Source organism: Ambystoma mexicanum, chromosome 4q (genome assembly GCF_040938575.1).
Source record: "Ambystoma mexicanum isolate Mex_15411 chromosome 4q, UKY_AmexF1_1, whole genome shotgun sequence".
Taxonomy (NCBI): Eukaryota; Metazoa; Chordata; class Amphibia; order Caudata; family Ambystomatidae; genus Ambystoma; species Ambystoma mexicanum.
The window spans coordinates 1,131,678,955-1,131,696,603 of NC_090928.1; the positions used below are offsets into that span (position 1 = coordinate 1,131,678,955).

Below are 17,649 nucleotides of genomic sequence, written 5' to 3' on the forward strand. Positions count from 1 at the left end.
TTCGGCCTTTTGTATTCGGGATTTTGGTTTTCGAGATTTTTGAATTCGATATTATCACTATGAACCTTTATAAACGCGCCTGAACACAATTGTTTCTAGATGCGACAAGACAAGGAGAGGGAAATAGAGGGAGGACAAAACAACGATCTTACTAGGCCGTATGTCATTCAGATCGTGCAAGCGCAGGGGAGGGTAAGGGAAGAAGTGCACAGGGGGGTATGGAGAAGTGCAGGTAATCAACAAGTGCAGCCAACAGTTGGCTCATAAGTGCAGAGAGAGAGAGAGGGGGGATGGCAGCATTACAGATACAGACCACAAGTGCTGGGGGAGGGCCAAGAGGCAGTGCGAGGTGCAGCAGGACAGGCAGGGACCTGGGCCCAAGTTCAGAGGGTGGCCAGGTGACCAGTGCATTGAGCAGATGGGTGATCAGAAGGGGAGAGGAAGAGAGAAAGCGGAAGGAAAGAGGAAGGTTTTGAGTTGCTTCTGGAACCAGAGAGGGTTCTGCTCAAGCTTGAGAGGCAGATAGACTGATCCAGAAGGAGGCCCCAGCCGAAGAAAGATCTGCCCCCAACTGTTTGCTTGGAAAAATGACTGTCAGAGTTGAAGGTGGAAGAGCGGAGAGCTCGAGAATCGAGATACTTAAGATGAGAGAGTTGGAGATAGTGCGTTCCCAGAAAACCTTGTGGACAATGCAGTGGGTCTTGAACCTGATCTTTGCCGTCACTGGGAGCCAATGAAGAGACTTCAGGGCTGGCCGAGATATGATCCCTGGGTTTGAGGCCAAGGACAAGTCTCGCAGTCCTGTTCTGGATGAGTTGTAGAGGATGGAGAGTAGAGGCAGGAAGATTTAGAAAGAGGCTGTTGCAGTACTCCAGCCTTGAGAAGACCAGAGAGTTCTGGAGACAGGGAGCTGCTGAGGGTGAGGAAAGGAAGAATGCCCCTGAGGAGGTGCAGCTGATAGTTCAACCTCTTCTTAGAGACATCAGAGAAGTGAGGAGAGAAGGAGAGAGAAGGAGAGAGAGAAGGAGAGGGTGGAGTCGAAGATGCCCCCAAGGTTCTTAGCAACACAAGTAGGAGCAGGAAGAGGACCCAGAGTGGGCGGCCAGAGGAAGAGGGGAAAGGAGGGAGCTGAATTTCCAGTGAGGAGGATCTCAGCCTTACTGGCATTAAGGCAGAGATCATTGGCGGCACACCACTCCTGGAATGCAGACAGACAGTCCGGAGTGAGAGCAGGAGAAGAGGCGACCAAGGGGAACCTGAAAGAGAGCTGGAGGTCATCCGCATAACACTGAAAGTTGGAGCATAGAGCAGCGATGCAGTGGGAAAGAGATACCAGGCATTGGTTGCACAGCCAGTGGGAGAGGTTAGGCCCCTGGGGAACACCACAGGTGGAGAGAGCGATAGAGGAGAGGAAGGACCTAAGCTGAACCTGAGAGGATCGGTCAGTGAGAAAAGAGGTCAACCAGGCCAGGGCCTGATCAGCGATATCCATGTTATCACAGCAGCGCTTGAGCAGGATGGCATGGTTAACCATGTTGAAAGGAGAAGAAAGATCAAGGAGAATGAGAACAGAAGGAAGGTCCAGGTTGGAAAGCAGGTCTTCACGGGTGTTCAGGAGAGCAGTTTCCGTGCTTCTGGCCGCTCTGAAGCCAGACTGATGGTCATGGAGACAATCAATAGATTCAATATAAGAGGTTAAGCTGGGAGATGGCCAGCGTTTCCAAGAGTTTGCCCAGGAAAGGAGTGATAGAGATCAGGCGATAGTTAGCCGGAGAGGAAGGATCGGCAGAGGGCTTCTTTAAGAGGAGGTGCACACGGGAGTGCTACAGGGAGGAGGGGGAAGGTTCTAGTGGCAAAAGAGTGATGTGCAGATTCCAAGATGGCCACCAGTAGGAGAGTACCGTGACCAATGCTCTCCTAAACATTGGGATCTTAAGCACCATAAATAAGCAATAATTTCCTCCTCAGACATTGATATTGCAGGTGGAAGAGCCCGACTGAGTGGGTGTAGACCTCAGAGGACTGCTGTCCGTCGTTAACTGCACGAACGGTAAGTTCTGGGCACTTCAAATGTCTTAAAAGTCTTTTGTAATGATATCTCTTGTTTTGCAGGGTTCCGGCGATGGCGGATGGCGGGCTGATGAGAGTTGAGGATCGAACCCGCGTGAGGAATAGAAGCGCCTGGAAGCACGTAAGTAAGCGCTTGTAGCCTGCTTCACGATGCGCACTAACTGTCCCTTTTATCTTGCAGGTACAAGTTCGGAGCTTTAGAGAAGCTGAAGGGTGCTGGAATACCCACTGGATGTAATGGCACGTGAGTAATAACGTTGCCCAATGTCTTTAAACGCACCTTCTTTTGTCTTTCAGATGCGGGATGCAGCGCCGAAGGCCTCCGGAGCGTGCAAAGAGCTGGTAAGCTTTTGTCTTTCAGATGCCGGAATGCAGTGCGAAGACCTCCGGAGCATGCGAAGAGTAGGTAAGCCTTTGTCTTTCAGATGCCGGAATGCAGCGCGAGACGTTGGTGACAGCCGATGGACCAGGTAAGAGATGCGCTGCCACTGAAGACCGTAGTGCTAACCTGTTCTTTCTTTGTCTTTACAGGTGCTGCTGAAGACTGGATTCCAGGATGGTAAGCCTTTGTTCCCTTAGGCCCAGGATCAGAAGCAGAAGACACGATGAGCGTTCTGCTGCAGAGAATGCAGAATAACGCAAAGCAAGATTCATCCATCGGGTGTGGTTTAAATAGCCTTCTGTAGTGCTTAGATGTCTCCTTCCACAGCCACGCCTAGGTAAGAAAAGAGTTCCTGCTTTCCAGAAGAGTTCCAGTGTTCTGAACCTAGGGAGTGGCTCCTGCCCCACCCAACAGGAAAAGTAGTCCCAAACAGAAGAGGATCAGGGGTTCAACTGGCAGGTAAGTAAGCAGCATGGTCTGCTGCAGGTAAGTCCACCCAAGCATTATGAGCCCGGCGCTTCCAGCGCTGGGACTGGGCATCTTTATGAGCCTGGTGCCACTGGCGCCAGGACAGGGTCCAAAAGGTCCCAATTGGGACTGGCTGGCACTCGGAACCGGGGTTATGGGTCTGCTTCCAAGGGAGTCGGGCAAGTCCTGATCTTTTGGAAGCAGAGATCATGACAGTGGGGGCCGTCATGGATGAAGATATTAATTATCAGGAGCGGACAGGGCTGTGGTGGGGAAGGCTCCATTACCGGAGGGCCTAGGTGAATGAAGAGAATCAGCCACCCGTCGGCCCGACCCTCTGCCCCCCAAATGCAACATGGGAAAAACAGCTAAGCGGTACGCAGGGGTTGGAAAAGGGAACCTAATAGAAGCCTCCTGGGAATACGCTACATGCTAAGGACCAAGCACAGAAGAAAGGACCACTTACCCTCTCACTGAGGCTTTGGAGAAATGTGGGGTGAACCCCCAAGAGTTAAACGGATCGGCACAGCAAAACATCGGGGAGAAGGGGCTAACGCCTAAACCAGGGGACGCAGCTCCCACAGGTGAGGACGTGCAGAGGGAGAGGCAGCATTCCAAGGCATTTTACACAGAGCCAGCCCGAAGGGGGTCTTGCTCCCTGCTATCCTACACAAGAGCGGCATACTAGAGGGGCAGAATTCGCAGATAAGCCAAGTCGCCCCCTTTTGAAGTAGAACAAAGGATATGGTCTGAAAGAAGTTCTGAGACACTCTGTAGCACTCACAGAACAAGTAAGGCCCACCCGTCTCAAGCCCCTGAACTGCACAGTTGAGTATGCTAACCCCACTGCACAGGGGAACTAGAGGCGTCACAGTGGGAACAGCCCCTCCCATTACAGAGGATGGGATCAGAGAAAGGTACTTGGAGGAAAAAGGGTACCCCACGGAAAGGCAACGCAAAACCAGAAGGAAAAACAACAAGGAACAACGTCCAAAAGTAGGGAAAAAGGATTGGAAAAAGGGAGACATTTGTAGGCTTTAATTGTGACAAAAGGCTACAAATGTCCTCCTCTACTACCGGTTTAAAACTAAACAGAGCTGTCCCAGTCATTACACTTTCCGTTGCTCTGGTAGTTTCTTTAGTTGTATTAACAACATCCAAGTGAGGTATACTATGTGGCCCTCTTTGAGGCCCGATATTAGTTTTCAATTGTTTTAAATAATTCTTGAGGGCGATTTGCTGCAGCTATAATTTTGTGTTGCCAAGAAGTTAGATTTGGCTCTAAAAACTGCTTTTTTATAGTTAAGGGCTGGTTTTGCTAGTGAGGCAGGTACAGGACATTTAAAAAAAAACCCATCTATTCTCATGGTATTAATGTTCCATTTTAAGCTCAGAGTGTTGTGCAATTTCAGGCCTTAGATGGGCTTCTAGAGGTACTACCTCTCACAGGGGCATATTTAGCGCACATATTACTCAATTTGAGTCCCCGGTTGGAATATGGCATCGCACCCTTGTGACGAGGCACAATTACTTAGCTCCTTCCCTAGTTCAATTACGGGTATACTATCCAATTCCTTTTTTTAACTGACACATTTTGCACCCCAAGATGCAGGGGCAATAGTATCATGTTTGATTGCCTGAATTGAGAACATCCTGAGATAGTGGTCTGTCCACAAAATAGGGAGAGTATCAATCATACAAATCCCCTTCCCTCCGGCTAAAACATCCAAACAGTGACCCAGTTTGTGTGAAGGTGTTTGGACTAATATTGACACCTCATGTTGAGATAAAATGTTGAGTAATAGTTTTATATCTGGCTTGTTAAGAATCTCCAACCAGACATTTAGGTCTCCAATACACAATAATTCCTTAATTTTGGTACCTGTTGTAGTAAGGAAATCATCCAAACCCTCTAGGAATGATGCTGCTGGCCCAGGGGGTCTATAGATCAACACGATCCTTACCGAATACTTTGGAGTGACAACTAAAGTCATTGCATTGATCTTCGAAGTAACATCCCATTGAATGGATTTAAAGTGGTCAATCTTTAACTGACATCGGTAGATGATTGCTATTCCTCCTCCCACCTTGCCCTGTCTAGTAATATGTTGAATTGAGTAACACTCAGGGATTAGACGGTGAAACATGGCATGAAGATCCTAGTCAAAGGCACGCAAAAGAAACCCACATATGCTTTTAAGAATGGCAGAACACATTCAAGGGAAAGTAAGAACTCTTGGAACTGCTCCTATTTCAGAGGGACAGTTACCAACCAACTATTTTGCAAGTAACTTTTAAACACGTGTTATACTTTAAGACAGAATCCTTTTCTTATCCAGTTCTTCCCTAGTCTATTGCACAAGTTCTCTCAGAGGCAGAAGAGGGGACCCTAGTGGTCTAGGTGCCAGCTTTAGGCAGGTTGATATAGGGTTCAGTTCCAGGGAAGGTCAGAGTTCTTGAGGGATTCTCTTTAAAACAAGCAAGTAGTTCGCTTTAAAGTTAGTTAGGGTCCAGGGACTTCAGAGAAGAAACCCTAGAGGTATTCCAGCAGTGGGCCTGGGTGAACTGGATGAGCGGACTCCCAATCACATGAATCGCCCCAAAAGCTAGAGGAATCACACCAGGCTTAAGGTAAGTAATATCTCAGCCAATGCAGTACCTCAGCACAGAAGAAGAGTTTGCAGCATGACGTTTGCAGGATCTACAGCTAAAAACCTGGTAGATGAATTCTTTGTCATGAAGACTGAAGACAGGACACGGGAAGGCAGTTTGCATCGTGAAATAACAGGGAAGTCTCCAAGCAAGAGTTTCTTTGTGCCTGGATGTGGCTCTGTGTTTTTGGCTCCCTTTTCAGGAGTCAGTTGAAGACTGAATATCGCTGGTCAGATTCTCGTTGCTATTACGGTCCAGCACTCTGGTGAGGGGACTTCAAGGGAACATATTGTCTCTCTGGAGAGCCAGGAGACAGCCACCAAAGTTTCGAATGGATTCGGAAGACCATGCACCGCACAATGGGTCAGGGTTCCAGGGTATTGCAGCCCAGCAAGGTCACAACATGTCATGGAATGGCTCAAAATGCAGGTCTTCTGGAGTCAAGTGGATCTCACCAGCCTCTGGGAAGGAGTTGTCGCTTTCAGGACCCCCAGGTCAATTGGAAGGAAGGGTTACAGCAGGCTCCGGTTAGACCGAAGGCGCGCTGGTCGCTGGAAATCGCTACAGCCGTCTTTCCTTCATCTTCCTATTCAGTTTCAGCTCCAGTGATAGACTTGTCAACAGCTTCCAGGTTCGGAATATTTAAGAGGAACAACAGCACAACCTCTGCAATCTCTGTATGAATTTTATAGCAAGGGGCAGTATGGCTGTCCAATCAGGACACCCAGACACCCCCTGGGAATTGGCTCCTTTCAGGAAAGGTGAAAGACAAAAAGCTGCAGAGTTTTGGACTCCTCCCTCGCTTCCTGCCTTCTCAGACACTCTGAAGCCTGGGCGGGGAAGCCAAAGCATTACGGCCAGAGACAAAACTTACATGGAGGTCTTTCCTGCCTAGAATGGCAGGGTAAGACCTCAGAAACAGCAAGCACACAAGAATTGGTGAAAAAAGAAGGCGTCCAACCTTTTATGAAAATGGTGGCCCTTAGGTGCATGACTGAGGCTGAATCAACAGCCTGCGAGTAATGAAGACTAAAAAGTCATAAAAGTAGTGACACTGCCACCAGCCATTCGCGGAAAATTGCAACTGTAACAATATTTTACCAGGTAAGCAAGAAAGGGGAAACATTGTATCCCACAGCAGTCCACATAAGGTGCGGTGTGCTGGCTCACTTATACAAAATGTTTAGGGAATGACAATCCCTCTTTACTTCTTGGGAACAGTAGTTCACCCAAGTACATGAAGGAGAAATTAACAGGGAAGCCCAAAAGGGCAACCCAGCCTAAGCTAAACGTAGGAAACTAACTTCAAACATCCACTATGGAGAGATATAAAAAGGTCACCCATAAAAAAAAGAGTAAAAGACTACATAAATAAATATGAAAATCTTACCCAACATGTGTTAACATTAAAAACGAGTGAAAAGTGGCATCAATTCTAGCCTCTTCAACAAAATCATGTGATCTTAGCCAAGCCAATCTCTCTGCATTTTGATCCCCAATTTTGATTGTTTCGCCCCCAAGTCCCAAGTTACAAGCAATGTTCCTAAATTCACATTGATGTGTAAATGTCACCTCTAAAAATCTGTACTTTCATCAGTCATCATTATGCGTCAGGCATGGGAGGCCAGTGAATTGAAATTGGAGCTAATTGGCTGCCTGCCATTGCCAATTGGCTGCATCAATTGGAAATCTGCAATGCAAGGTGTAACAAAAATAATTTCCCAAAAACAAGGCTCTGTCCACGCAGCAATATTAGTTCATTCTTTTGATAAGAAGCATAGGAATTCCTCAACCCCTTGGAATTCATGATCCTATGCAGGCTAATGCACTTTATCTCATGATAAACTAAGATGCAATAGGTGCATCCTTCCACAGGCATTTACAATACTTCACTGGTCCAATACAATTTTAACCATTCCCTCCTAGTTTCCCAATCACAACAATTGTTTTACTTAAAAATGTGGTTGCATATACTTTCAAGATCATTACTTACCTCGTTACCAATTATATCAATGTTCTGCTGTACCTGAGGGACCCATTGCCTTAAAATCGCAAACAATTCCGAAATTGATGTGTTAGGGTCAAAGAGAATTTCTTGGCAGGCTTCATCATTTGGATCGAAAAAGGAGAACTCTGTTGAGATAAGATGTAGAATTGGTCAGTTATTGAAATGTATACCACTACCATCACATGTCCAAGGGCAATGTGTACAGCAGATCATATGATGTGTCTCATCTCCTTAAAACAATCATATTTAATTCATAGCCTAAAGTCTGAAGTCCATTTCAGGCTTCAAGTCCTAAGAGATGGACAACAGTGAGTGACTCGCTTGCACTCCAACTCATGCGCACCAGTAGTTACCCATAGCTTCCATAAAGCCGTTTCACTTAAAACCATTTTGTCTGGTTTTAGACATGTAGAGGTACCCAAAGGCACACAAGGCAGGTGTTGGGATTGTCAAGAGCAGGCAATCAAATACCTTGGATAACCCCTGCACCATAAAAACAGACAATTATAATATTTCTTAATTTAGGTGGAAACAAAACATACAAATAAAACAATTCAGAGGGGAAGGAACTCTATGAGTGAAAGTGAAACATCAGCCCACAACACAAATCACAGTGCTCTGCTGCACCCCAGAGATAAAAGTAGCACAAAGTGAAATACCAGGGAACATTCCAAGGGCACAACTGAGGTAAGGATCCAAGTATATGGACAATATTTCCACAAAATTCTTCATTTGACAACAGCTTCTCAGGAGTTGGAAATATGATGGGGGCGGCCAGCAAATCAATCAGGAGCACAGTGCTCGGGTATCAAAAGAAGATAATCGTCCACAGTAAATATGTTAGGCCAAGCGAAGAACGCTCCAGCCGTTCAAACAAGGTAATTATTTCCATGGGTAGGCGTTATGTGGCAATACAGATGGTTTGGATAGTAACTGGCATTGGTCTTTCACCCCTGACTGAGCTAGCTCGGGATCATGGCAGATGTCCAAAACATCTGGGGCACATTATGAGTAACCGTGATAACTTTGTGCCTTAACCACTCTACACTGGTTGCTTGTCATCAAACACATTAATGCAAAGCCCTATGCATTGTTCTCTACGGTTTCGATGAGCAGACCTCACACTGCTTCATCTCCAAATTTTGGGACTACACTCTTGTCATAAGCCTTTGTTGCCTATTGTACAAATCGCTGTCTCCCTCACCTTTCACAGATCGCACAGTGGCTGGAGTGCTTTGGTTGTTCTGGTCTCAGACCAGAACATCACCAGCAATCTCTTCTCGCAAATCCGAACACTAACTGCTCCCATTGCCGCCTAATCTCTCGCTCCTTGGGCATAGGGCGTAGATGGTGGTCGAGAGCAATGGGGAGATCTGTCCAGGTATTGGCAGCTAAGCTCTCAAACGCTTTACCGCCTGATTTTCAGAAGGAAACTGAAAACATTCTAGTTTCAGTTCAAAATGATTGCATGTTCTCCCCTCCTCCTTATTTTTGGTACAGCGCTTTGTTGCCTCGAGCGTTAGCGCTATTCAAATACACAGAGTGTCTCTAGTAATTAAAATAATCAAAATATAAGAACAATTCTCAAATTCTGAGCTATCCCTTGCTATACTTAAAGGATTATGAAAAATGTGAATTTAATAATTGTAATATGTTACCAACTAAGCAGTCTAACTGAAACCTTTACCAACAAGAGCATATTTTTCCACAACATTGAATTACTATTGGCAGTGGTAGTTGGCAATATTTAAGTGGAGGGGGGATACATACTTCATCAAATTGCCCAGAGCAAGCACAAACATTTTAGGCGAGTTCTGTGGGGGTTCTCCCCGTACCAGGAAAATGTTTCAACTAAACCAGATAAAATGAACCATTGAACAGCACCATTCCAGAAACAAATGGATACAGCTATAACATTTTAAAAATTAGTTGTGTAAGGGAAACAAATGAAAATCTCCAACGCATGGCAGGTCAATAAAAGAAGTATTTAGCAACACATGTTCATGGTGGCCATGTGAAACGAGATGTCAGCAGTACCTTTGAAAGGACATATTTTCATGCTGGCTTTTGCAAAATAGGGCAGTATGTTGCTATAAAACCACATTTTCATTGGGGGCGCTGCCGACCTCGGAAGAGTAGCGTATGGCTTCCCAGACGGGGCAGGGCAGGCTCCTCTAACCACCCAACAATAACTGGAATAACTGGAGAGCCCAGGCTCGAGCAGCGGCAGTGCCGGGAAGAACCAAGGAACGGGGGCAGAGTTGAGTGCCCCCGGCGGGCCTTTCGCCACCTGCATCACTAAGGAGACTACAGGCGCAGAGTCCTGAGAGCAGGAGGCATAGGTGTGGAGCCTTTGGGAGGCTGTGTTATTGCGTAGCAATAGGACTCAACCCCGCAATGGGAGGGGAGAGAAGCAGCCAAGCTGGTTCAGGGCCTGACACTGACCGCCTGGGGGACTCGACTGAGGAAGTGGCTGACAGGGGCCAAGAGCGCTGACCACAGAGGACGCAACCCCCAGGGGATTGGGAGGCCTCGGGTGAGAACAGGAGCAATAAGGCCTTTTCGGACTGGAGAGCAGGACTGGCCGCAAAGAACACCCCTCCGCGGGGGAGAGTGTAGGCGAGACCACCGGGAAGGGGGAGCACTGAGGATTAGGCTTTTAGTGGGAGGAGCGGCGGGGGCCCACCAGGGACCACGGAGGAGCAAGTTGGGGCCAGGTTTATTTCCCCCCCCCTGCGCCCCCAGGGGCACACAAGTGGCCGCACAAATGAACATAGAAGGAACTCACAACAGGTGGGGCCTCTGATGGAGGCCCCCGGGGCAGAACTCTCTCATGCCAGGACTGCCCCCCCCCAGCTATAGGTGATGCGAGGAGGCAGAAATGAACCAGTAATCAAAGGAAGTGGTAGTGGGGGCAGGCACTGGGACACCCCAGGGACACGGGTGGGGCGGGGGGGACAAGAGAATGCAGGGATGGAGGGGCAGTCTGGCCAATTTATTTGGGTGAGATCAGAGCCAGCGTCCGCCCCGGACTATGGCCAGAAGTCAAGGGCCAAAGCCAAAAGAATGAAGCAGATATCGATGGGGGGCCCCGATGGACGCTCTCCCAACTCTTTGGGGGTACACGGGCATGAGGGGAATGCCCAGAAATCTGTCAAACATGGAGTGAGACAAGGTAGCCAATACCCGGAAATCTCCCGAACCTCTACTGAGGCAGGACCTGCACAAAGACCTAACGTCTGGAGTCAACGCTTGCGAAAGCTTTCCAAGAGCAATTTCATTTTATGCGAACTGATCTCAACGCGGGATTGGCCGAGATAAGACAAGAAGTGGGGAAACTGGGAGACAGGATGGACCAACTGCAAAGAGGCATTCAGGAGATGGAGTCAGAAACCATAGAGAATAGTGAAGCCACAGAACAGTTGAACGTGGCCACAAAGAACCTTGAATAACAGGTGGAGGACATGGAGAATAGGTCACGAAGAATCAACAAACGCATTAAAAACTTGCTCGAAACGGTAGCGGATAGAGATTTTAAGGTGCAAGTTCAAGGCCTATATGCAGACATCCTGGGAAATGCTTCCTCGGATGACAATGTTAGATCGAATTCACAGAAAAGGCAGGAGTCCCTGCAATGTGTTGGCAGGCTTCACACAGTACGCCCAGAAAGAAGTAGTGTTACGTGCAGCCAGACCTAAAGAGCTCCTGGCCAACAAGGGCACCCCAATTCAGCTGTTGCAGGACTTGGCGGGGTCCACGCTCCTAAAGAGAAGGCAGATGGGCCCGGTGGTCAGGACCCTGATCAGAACAGCCAGGAAGGGCATCCAAGGCAGGAGAAGCAACTTTCAAGACCAACACTGTGGGGATGGGAGACAGCGGAGGTCAAGCCCAGGCGGAGACCACCGCCAAGAGGCCCTTAAGTATCATCTGACGGGGCGCTGGGAGGTAGAGACGGAGTGAAATGATGAGGTACTCAGGGGCAAATGTGGGATCTACAGCGACAATAGGGGTGGTGGGTCTTGCAGGAAATGCAATCAGTATATGGTGGCGGCAAGGACCATTCCATCTTGGACTTTGTGAGGGCATTAGCGCCCAGGGGATCTCGGAAGGGGGGCGGGGGAGGACAGGAAGGGGAGGCGCATCCCAAAGTTTGGGGTCGAGGGGAGTGGAGTGGGGGAGGTGGGAGAAGCAATGACAGTTAGGGGGATATCAGGTTTTCGGGAGTCAGGCAGAGGGATGAGGTGGGAGCCGGAGAACTCACAGGAGCCGGGGGCGGAGGGGCACAGGCTGGCACAGATCGAGGGAGAGGGGAGTAGCATTGAAGTGGAGGCCTTTCTTAAGAGCTTCTTGGGTGGAGGTGGCAAGAGGGCACAGAATTCTGATGGGGGATTTTAATTTGGATTGGTCCAGAAAGCTAGACAGATCGACGGAAAGGGTGGGGCCTATAAAGGGGGTATAGCATCCAACTCGCTGCATCAGAACTAGTTCTGAAGGACAAGTGGAGGGGACTGCATAGAGAGATGAAGGGATTCACCTTTTCTTATGTCCATGGATCGGACTCTAGGATCGATTATGTCTGGGTATCGGCATCGTTCCTAGGGGATGTAAAGAAGATTGAGGTGGGGGTCCTTGGGTGGAGCAGATCATGAGATCGTCACAATGAAGATGCACTTAGAGAACCGAAGGACAGGGATTTGGAGCTGGAGGATGCAGTTGGACTTATTGAGGGATGTTATAACCTTCTTAGAGGAGAACAAGGTACAGGATACGGGGGAGGTGATAAGATGGCATGCCTTCAAGGCAGCAAATAAGGGGGATGGGGGTGTTCATTGCGGCCAAGCCCAGATGGAACAAGAAGATGACACTACTGGAGACCCAACTCAAAACTGAGGTGTAGGAGGCTAACCGCAGGCTGCTGAGCGTGCACACTAGGGAATATGTGAGGGTGCACAGACAGGCAGTGGGCCAGTTGAGCATCTTAAGAATGGAGAGAGCAGAGAGGGCCATGTTATCGCAATGTCAGCGCTACTATGCTAAAGCAAACTAAGCTGATAAGCTCTTGGCAAGGTTGTTGCAGAGGGAGGAGTCTAAGAAGACTGACAGCGATCATGGATGACACAGGTCATTGCCAGACACGAGAGATATCCAGGAGTGTTTTGTGCAGTTCTATAGGAACCTGTATGACACACAGGCCCTGCCGACACAACAGGAGAATTTCTTGGCGAAGGTTAGGTTACCGAGGGTGGGAGAGTACACAGCTAGGCAAGGACATAACGGAGGAAGAGGTTCGAAAGAGGTTTGAAGGGTCATAAGAGCACTCCCACTCAACAAAGCTCTGGGCCCGGATTGGGTATACGGAAGCTTTTTTATAAGACCTTTGCGGCTATCTTGACCCCCCCACTTGGCAGCGCTGTTTAACCAATTTCAAGTGACTGGCCGCATCTCGGCATCGATGGAGGAGGAGGGGGAGGCTAAAATTACCCTCACCCCCAAGCCGAACAAAGATCTCACTTTTGTTCTTGTTCTTGCAGGAGCTGAGCGCAGAAGAAAGATGCAGGCCTACTGGAGACCGATCCGAACGCGGCGAGTGTCACGCTGCAGGTGCAGAGAACGCAAAGCATGTTTCTTAGCCTGGGTGTGGCTTAAATAGTCTCTGGGTATCCCATGTGTCTCTGGGCTGAACCATGCAGTTCTGGGAACCGAAATATGTGGGGGGCATCCATCTTGTCCCCATCAATGCACTACAAGTCCAATCCCCAATGTTATCCTATGGGAGTGAGTGAGTGAGTCTGGTGCCACAAGCACCAAGTCTGACTCCAAGTGGGTCTTTGGAGGGATGGAGAGGCCCTTGAGGGCCATGTAGGCGATTGTGGCCTGGCTCCAGGGGACATGAATCATGACAGCACCACCACTCACGGAAGCTTGCTTCCCCGAGGTCTCTCCATTGTTGCAATTACTCAATATCACTGGGAAGAATGCGCCCTGCAAGGCTGTGAGACAACACCAGGCGCCTTGCAGTGCTCATTCATCACAGAAAAGTTGCCCGCAGACCTCTAAGCCCCCACCCAGCCTACCCAGAGCTATGGCCCATACCACTGACCCGACCCTCACACCCCTGCATTCTAATATAGTGAATGATCACAGCCCAAATCGTAAACCAACTGGCCATAAACAATCTAAGCATGCAAGACTGCTTCACCTCGTCACAAAAATATATCCTTTGTGACACGAGGTACTGGAAGTGATAAATTATAGATCAAAAAAAGGATGAAAACCTTGGGGTGTGAGAGGTGTAGTATCAACAAAGCACAGCATGTGTGGGTCAGTGTGACTATTTCTTCCTCTCTTCCCCCTGGCACCAGCCCCCGAGCCTCCCAGGTGCATGCCATAGTGATGTAGTATTATGCTTAGCATATCATAGCCGTTTTTTACAATGTGACTTATGAGAGACCTGACCTTCACTCCGTGGAGAGATGAGCCCAGCTGACTCACGTGGGGACTGACGGACGGTGGAGACAGCGAACCAATTGTAGCCTGGAATCCCCTATGGAGCTTGAAGCAGGCCCATGTATAGGGTCTCACCTATCAGTGGCGCTAAATTTTACTTAGTGTTGATGATGCATTGCAGACTTAAGCCTCTGCTTGTCCTAGTTATAGCCAGAACGTTCTCGAGCAGCAGAGTCCTTTGCTGATATTTTTGTATTCTGTACAATTAAACCTTTTTATGCTTGTAAGCTATCTCTGGGCCCCTTCCCTTAGAGGGTTGTATTCATTCTAGCGTAAGCCTAAACAGGGTCTTGTCTTCATTTGTTGACCCTGCCGCCTTGATCCCATCGTCCCCCGTACCTGTGGAGGTATCCAGGTGGCCTCTCACGGAGTAAAGCAGGAAATCAAATCCTGTGTTAAAAGAGACACTTGGTATGTCAAAACTTTGTTGAAAGGGAACCTTTGTTTTGGCATCCTGAAAATTAGGAAAATACTTGTTCTTGCTAAATTCCAGATAACAAGGGGGATCCTGGGAGACTCTCTGCCAGACATGAGTCCTGGTTACAAGAGCCTTACCCAGAGTCTTTAGCTCACTATCTTTCACAGAGAAGAAATCTCCAAACATATCAGCCTTTGTCCTGCCCTGGAGCAGTCCAGCACCAAAATGCTAGGCAATTCTCCTCTGAACAAGAGTACTAACAGCAACCCCAGACACGGGGTTCAGTCTGGTTGAACCTCATCAGTAGGGTGCAGCTGTGCCTCCGTAAGAATAGTGAACAAGGGGTCCACGTCTGGATTACCCTAGTAACTTAGGGTGAAACCCAAAGTTACTTAAAATTGCTAAATTCCAACCAGCGTGTGGAAAATAGATTTGTTTGGTCATTTTGAAAATTACAAGACTTTCTTTTGGTACAATCCAACCTGTGTTGTAGCAAGGACATTCGCATTGTCATCTTGAGGAGAACATCAAGTGAGAACCATTTGCATTACTGGTAACAGAAATTTGGGAAATTAAACATTCTAAATATTTTCTTGAAACAGTTCAGGGGAAGGGAACACACCCTGGACACAAGACTTATTTGGTTGAATATATATATATATATATATATATATATATATATTTTTGTGCATATTTTTGTTGAATTGGAAACAAGAACCTTTCCCCTGTATCTTTTGATTTTGTATATTAGTGTGATAGTCAGATGTTTGTTGGGCACAAGGTCAATTTTCTTTAGTTTCATAGGTAGGGACATTCTCTTTTGGACAGAAAAAGATGAGTCACCTTCCAAACCCCTTTTCTTTTAATAAACATTGCGAATGTTGAGAACAGTACAACTTTGTGTTCGCCTCTTATTGAGACCCCTCACAGCGCACATGTTTTAAATTCAGATTGCCTATTGGTTTATTGGTTGTTTCGAATTACCAGTCGATGGAGCTATCCCACTTTTGCACCTTGGCGCCTTTTGGTTCTAGCGCACTTTTCAGGTGTATTAGGATGCCCAAGCCAAGCGTGGCTACCAGGGGAAACTGTTTGGCAGGGTCTTATCGTGTGAAATAGTGCTATTTGTCCAGGAACTTATGCAATGCAGTCCAGTCTAGCCACATAAAGAATTTGGGCTCTTATTTTGGGCTTCATGCCAGAGTACAACCTCTGAGTGCAGGACAGAGGATTTAACCCATGCTGCTCAGCATTGTCTTGCTTCCAGGATAATCACATTGTTCCTGCATGTAACACGTATGTTGGACAATAAGTGTTATGTAGCTAAACTGCACTGAATTGCAGCAGCCAGTCAGGTTGCGCTTTATGCCTCTGGCATGGCGGTTATTTACTGGGCATCATGGTTAAACCAAACATGATAAGAGTTGTGTGTCTAGACTGGCTTACCTGGTTATGTTTTCTGGCTCTGGCATGGCATTTTCTACTGGGCATCAAATTTAAACCAAACTAATTATTTCTTAACAGTTTGGGGTGCTTTACCTTACAATGGGGTGAGTAGGTGCACTAAGTTACTAGTGCTGCAGGATTACTGTTATTTTTAAGAATTTGCAAGGCCTGAAAGCCTAATAACAAGCTGTGTCCTGTGCGGTTGACTGGGGATTGCCTCCTCACTGTGGATGATGGGAAAATAAAAAGCTGAATTTCAGAATAGGGGAGAAAGCAAAAGCCAGTTATGGCAAGCACAAAGTGAAGAAACCACAAGTGGTGCATGGCAGCAAGGTTTAAATTAAGTTGATGAGGCATTGAACAAAGAGGCCTCTAGATACTGTGTGAAGTAGAGTGAAGGAAGCACACTTGGCCATAAAATACAGCTAAACAGTGGTTGGTAAAGGGTGAGGAAACTTGTCACTCAGTCTTAATCTACAGCTAAAAAGAGGCCAGCCTAAGTAATACATGTCTGGTGTTGTCATGTGTTCTAAAGCAGATAAGGCACTGTGTTGGGACCAGTCACCCTGGTCTTGCTTCCTCAAATGTATCCAACATTCCTATTTTTCCCAGCTTTGGTGATGTTCATGTGGAAACAGAGCTATGTGATGAGCACATAGTCCTGTTGCTGCCTGGCCAAAACAGAGCAATGTGGAAAGATTCAATGAGGAATGCCAGCGAACCAGGAGGAGACAGTTAGTAATTTGCTAAACAAAGAACAAACTGGCCACTGTATCCAGGCTTTGGAAGGGATCCAATTCGTGCAACTAACTTTACAAAACACCGTAGTATATGTTATCAACAACAAATCCTTCTAAGAAGGGTCCATCCCACAATATTGAAAATGCACAGTAGTAACACCATTGCTCAACTCAAGAAGCTCTCACAGGCAGCAAGGGCCCTTTATAACCAGCCAACTAACGCCCTCTGTCAAACCGTTCAAGGATTGGAAGAACAAAAAAGAAAAATCAAGGACAAAAAGCTAGATATTAAACAACTTTGGAATTGGTCGGAGAAAAAAAACCTTTCTATACTTCAGCCAATCATGATCAGACCTTCTGATGGCACCAAGGCAGCTCTCCTGGACATCCTATACAATATCCTCGAACCAACCAACCATCCTCCTACTCCTTGACCTACTGGCAGCTTTTGACACAGTCGCCAGCCACATCCTTTTCTCACACAAGCCACTCTCCAGGCTCAATTCCTGCTCCCAGCAAACAAAACGTTTCCCCATAATTCAGAGCTCTACGATATCGAATGCAGTGTTCAGCCCCCTCTCCCCTCCTCTTTAATGCCTACATGAGGTCTCTCCCAAATGATTTAATCTTTATTATCAAATGTACACAAATGACACCCAACTTATAGCTAAAACCAAATGCCATCAGGAGTCCAAACTCCTGCAGTTTAGCAGATCCTAATCCTCACCCCCCCACGCCCCCTGCCTTCACCTCTTAGCACTCACTCTTGCATGTCCCTAACAGCAAGGCCCAAAATCTACCCCCTCCAGGTCAGTTCGGAATTTACGATTCCTCTTAGTTGACACATTCTCCATACACTCCCAAAATCAACCACTTCAACTCAACCTAGACTGGAACATCATCTCCTCCTCCCACAGAGCCATCAGTCCTTCAAGTATGAACTATGCCAACTCTTTCT

General features: G+C 47.5%; 1 protein-coding gene across 6 annotated transcripts in view; it reads right to left on the minus strand.

The window, feature by feature from the left end:
* CLIP4 (CAP-Gly domain containing linker protein family member 4) overlaps nucleotides 1–17,649 on the minus strand; it is a 609,451-nt gene that overhangs the window by 551,811 nt on the left and 39,991 nt on the right. For all 6 annotated transcript variants that reach the window (XM_069608715.1, XM_069608714.1, XM_069608711.1 and 3 more), the window contains exon 3: nucleotides 7,566–7,705. In XM_069608715.1, coding sequence (XP_069464816.1) covers nucleotides 7,566–7,705 — 140 coding nt within the window. The remainder of the gene's footprint in view (nucleotides 1–7,565; nucleotides 7,706–17,649) is intronic.